The sequence below is a fragment of the Austrofundulus limnaeus genome, unplaced genomic scaffold, assembly GCF_001266775.1.
Source record: "Austrofundulus limnaeus strain Quisiro unplaced genomic scaffold, Austrofundulus_limnaeus-1.0 Scaffold140, whole genome shotgun sequence".
In the NCBI taxonomy this organism is placed as follows: domain Eukaryota; kingdom Metazoa; phylum Chordata; class Actinopteri; order Cyprinodontiformes; family Rivulidae; genus Austrofundulus; species Austrofundulus limnaeus.
Window position 1 is genome coordinate 1110878 of NW_013952542.1, and position 4161 is coordinate 1115038.

At 35.9% G+C, this 4161-nt stretch overlaps 1 protein-coding gene across 1 annotated transcript in view; it reads left to right on the forward strand.

Moving 5' to 3' along the window:
- The window catches only part of sat2a.1 (spermidine/spermine N1-acetyltransferase family member 2a, tandem duplicate 1), an 8702-nt gene extending 7262 nt beyond the window's left edge, over positions 1-1440 (forward strand). Inside the window, exon 6 of the mRNA XM_014016189.1 lies at positions 197-1440. Coding sequence (XP_013871643.1) covers positions 197-364 — 168 coding nt within the window. The 3' untranslated portion in view covers positions 365-1440. The remainder of the gene's footprint in view (positions 1-196) is intronic.
- Positions 1441-4161: the final 2721 nt, after the last annotated feature.

Here is a 4161-nt window from a genome sequence, read left to right on the forward strand (position 1 = left end):
TGTGTGTGTGTGTGTGTGTGTGTGTGTGTGTGTGTGTATGAAACACTTAAAAACAATTTGAATGATAATTTGGAACGGGTTATGTTCCAGTCTGAACAATTGAAAATGTAATGTGTTCATGTCTCAGATGATTTTAGTAAAATTTTCTTGACGGCAAACTTTTCTCCTTTTGTTTCTTTGTTTTGGTGGCCTACAGTTGGGTCTAGCTGCCGGCTGCAACCAGCTGAATTTTACGGTTCTGGACTGGAACAAGTCATCTGTGGACTTCTACCTCAGCCAGGGCTGCTTCAATGTCACAACTAAAATGGGTTATCACTGCATGCGCTGTGAGGGAAAGGCCCTGGAGGACCTGGCCCAACCTTAATCCGGCTCTGGACTCCTGATGTTTAGAACTACGAGGTCAATCCAAACAAAGCAATAGAATCACTTCAGGGCTCATTTCCAAAACAGAACCACAAGAAAAACTAAACCAGGTTTAAAATCATCAATTATTTACTAAGGTTTACATACATTGTCATTTGTGCTAAAGCTACGCTAAAATGTGCATCAGATTCATCCCTCAGAATTATTGTAATCAGTTTCAAATCATTTTTTTTTGTGTGTGTGTGAAATATTAAGGTATGTCTTTTTTATTCTAAAAGCTATTTTTTGGAGGGTGTGAAAAGTAATTTTTGTTGTTAAAAACTCACTATATTTGTTCMATTCTTGCCAACAATTCCTTTTTGTTTATCATAAAATACTTTTATATTTAAATGAGAACTTTAAGTTTATCTGCCAGTATTTTACACTTGTTGTAAAAAATGCCTTTTGGTTATTTTTGTTGCTTTTCTGAAAAACTAATTCTTGTCGGTGTTCAGTAAATCCTGTGGATTTTTATTTTATTGTTTAACAACTTTTGAATAAAAACTATATGTTCACATTGGTCCACACAAAAGACAACGTCACTGATCAAATATCTTGTATGAAAGTCATCCTGGTCTTATCAAAAACAGGTATACCTCAGTGTCATTAAGTATTATAAAGTATATTTCCCCAAATGTACTTATATTTACCAAGTACACTTTTAGTATATTTTAGTATAAGCCAACATAAACTTTAAGTATATTTCTGATGAGTACATAAAAGGTTAACTAAGAGTATACTCTTGTATTTTTAGTTTAAAATTAGTATACTTAAAGGACACGTACGGTACATATACTACTTTAAATGTTATTACATCCTTAAACTAAAGTTTGGTTTATTTTGCTTTTTGAAAGGATTTGGATTTATCTCCCTAAACTCCAGTAGTAATCCTAAAGTTTCAACTGTCAGTCATGTCTTGAACACCTAAGATAAAGTAAATAGTTTTCAACAAAATCTAAAATACTGGAAACTAAGTCCATGTGTAAAGCACAATATTTGGCATTTTTGTCTGTTTGAATAAAGCAAATCCTGGATAAATGTGTGGTTTATTAAAGTAAAGCAAAAACAGTCGAGCAAATTTGGTGGGATTTGGAGACCCCCCAATGGGTCAAACTGAGCTCTATAGGAGAAACTTTATGGAAAAAAATAATTTCTAAATCATATGAAGAGGATATGCATCTTTCACAGAAAGCTACTTCCTTATGACAAGGGTCAGGGTTTTCTATTAATATTTTTTACACATTTTCCTCTTCCTGGTCTCAGGGAGTTGATGTCTTCCAGCAGATATTGAACGAAAAGCGGGGTTCACCCAAACGATTCATCACAAGTCCGTTACAGAGACACGAACAACCATTTATAAACACACACAYCTATAGAGTCAATTTATAGTCATTAATCTAACTAATTTAGGGTTTTGGTCTGAGAAAATCAGAGCAGTGGAGGACCAGCAACACTTAATGTAAAGAGACGATTAAATGATTGAATTAAAAAACTCACTTCCTACAGCAGGGGAGTCAAACTCATTTTCACTGAGGGCCACATGAGCACTATGATGGCCCTCAAAGGGCCAGTTGTTATTAATTTCAATGTTTCCTGTTTAACCTTGACTGAACAATACATCATGTTCCTCGTCTCACTGCTACAGCTGAGCACCGCTAACAAACAATTGAGCTCTGCATGGTTCTTCCTGCATGGAAACAGAGTTTCATCACAACTAGAACAACTGACTAAATGATACACAAATACTGTTAAATGTAAAAGTAAGAGGGTCCTCCAGGTCCTCCAGGGAAAGGCCCTGGAGGACCTGGCCCAACCTTAATCCAGCTCAGGGCGCCTGACTCCTCATGACTTTTAATATTATAAATATTATAATATTAAAATATATAAATCAGAAGGATAGAGGTAAAAAGGGGAGAAATTACTGAAAGTTATGCATTATATTTTGATATGATAAATATGTGATTGAAAAATTCATTTATGAAGGATTTCAAGTGGATCCCATTCAGAGTTTTGGGAAAACCCTCCAGGCTACTAGACCCTTCAGAACCAGTAGCTGGAAATGACGCTTTSTTTGCAGTCATACTTGCACGTGTCGGTTGTTGGAGGTTGAAAAAGAAGAAGAAAAAAAAAAACCCAATACTGAAATATATGCATTATTTTATATAATAAAAACGGTTCCTTTATAATGGATTTCAATGAGGTTTATTTTAATCCCCTCAGGAACTCTAGAAGGTACCATTGTGAGATCACTGAAGCATTTAAAACAATTCTGACAAGGTTAAACAAAATTTTTTTTAAATTATTTGTGTTTATTGACAACACCAAAAATAAAAATGCAACAAATATAATGGCTGATTATTTACCCCCCATGAGACCATCCAAGAGTTAAAGACGATGGGGAACTGGTTTTGAACACAGAAATGACCATTAGTTCGCAAAAACTACCTTTGACAGGAAAAAGGAATCAAGGAACAAATAAATAGTATTTGCGTGTTTTGTGCTGTGCTTTAGGTTCTGTGATAAACAATTCAAACAACTTGTTCAAAGTCTGAATGTGAGTTTATAGCAGAATATATAGAGACATATTTAAYGTTAGGTATAAAAAACAACTGTTTTAGAGTATTTCTTGTCACCAATTCAATTTAACACTTCTTTGCAAACTTTGTATGACTTAACAATTGTGACATAAATAATAAAAAAAGTGTCCCCAGTCCTCAGTCTGGGTCTCCTGCCCTGCTTCCATGCACAGTTCTGGTTTTGATGCTGCTTGTTTTGTACATACTTTGTGGTGTTTTTGTGATGAATCTGCTCACTAAATGAATCTGATGGATCCACACAGCCAGAAAAACAGACTCATCCAAGACTCAAATAAAAATAAAACAGTTTAAAAAAAAGAAAAAGAAAGAAAAAGCTGGAGCAGGCTTATTTCACAACCTTTAAAGCTGTCTTGTTAAAATGAAAGTGGCATAACTCTGGTCTGTATTTCTGCTCCGTTTTCAGTTTTTTTGTGTATAATTTTCTACAGTTTATTGAAAACAGGGTTAGTTGTGGGTTTAGTTTGTTTTATTTCTCTCTAAACACGTAAAAAATTAGCTGACCATTCTTTTGTGTTGCTTGCTGTGTGCGTTTATGTTCATTCCACTTATGCAGGTGCCATCATCATTACAGTGCGACAAAATAACAAGTCCTAAAAATGAAGAGGAGATATTTATGCAGTATCTTCTCTTGTCCGGATAATTCAGCCGCAGTACAAGGCCGYGAACTGCAAATTATACAAATCAAATTGTAACCTGGCTTTATCAAACTGTTCCAGAACAGTTCACATCTGGTTCCTGCCAAATCCAGCTCTGCATCGAGAAGACCGCAACAGCAAACATGTTCTGTTCTACACGAGTTGTATCCCCATCCKTCTGTGATCAGTCAGTAAACACAGGATGAGATGTTTGTGTTGGGGGAAGCTCTCAGGTTTCTGAACTGTGTGTGTGATTCCCAGAGTGCCAAACGAGTCCACGTCCAACTCAAGAGTGTTCTGTGCAGCCAGTAAGGTCACCGTGTGAAAAGTTTTGTTTGATTTCTTTCTCTGAAGACAAATGAGAACCATGTATCCAGGGCCGGCCCAAGATATAGGCAGTAGAGGAGAATGCTAAGGGTGCCGTCTATCTATGGCAGAGGTTCCCAAACTTTTTATCTTCTGACCCACAAAATATTCATGGCAAAAACTTGTGACCCCAAATATTACATGTCTGAGAACACTAACTC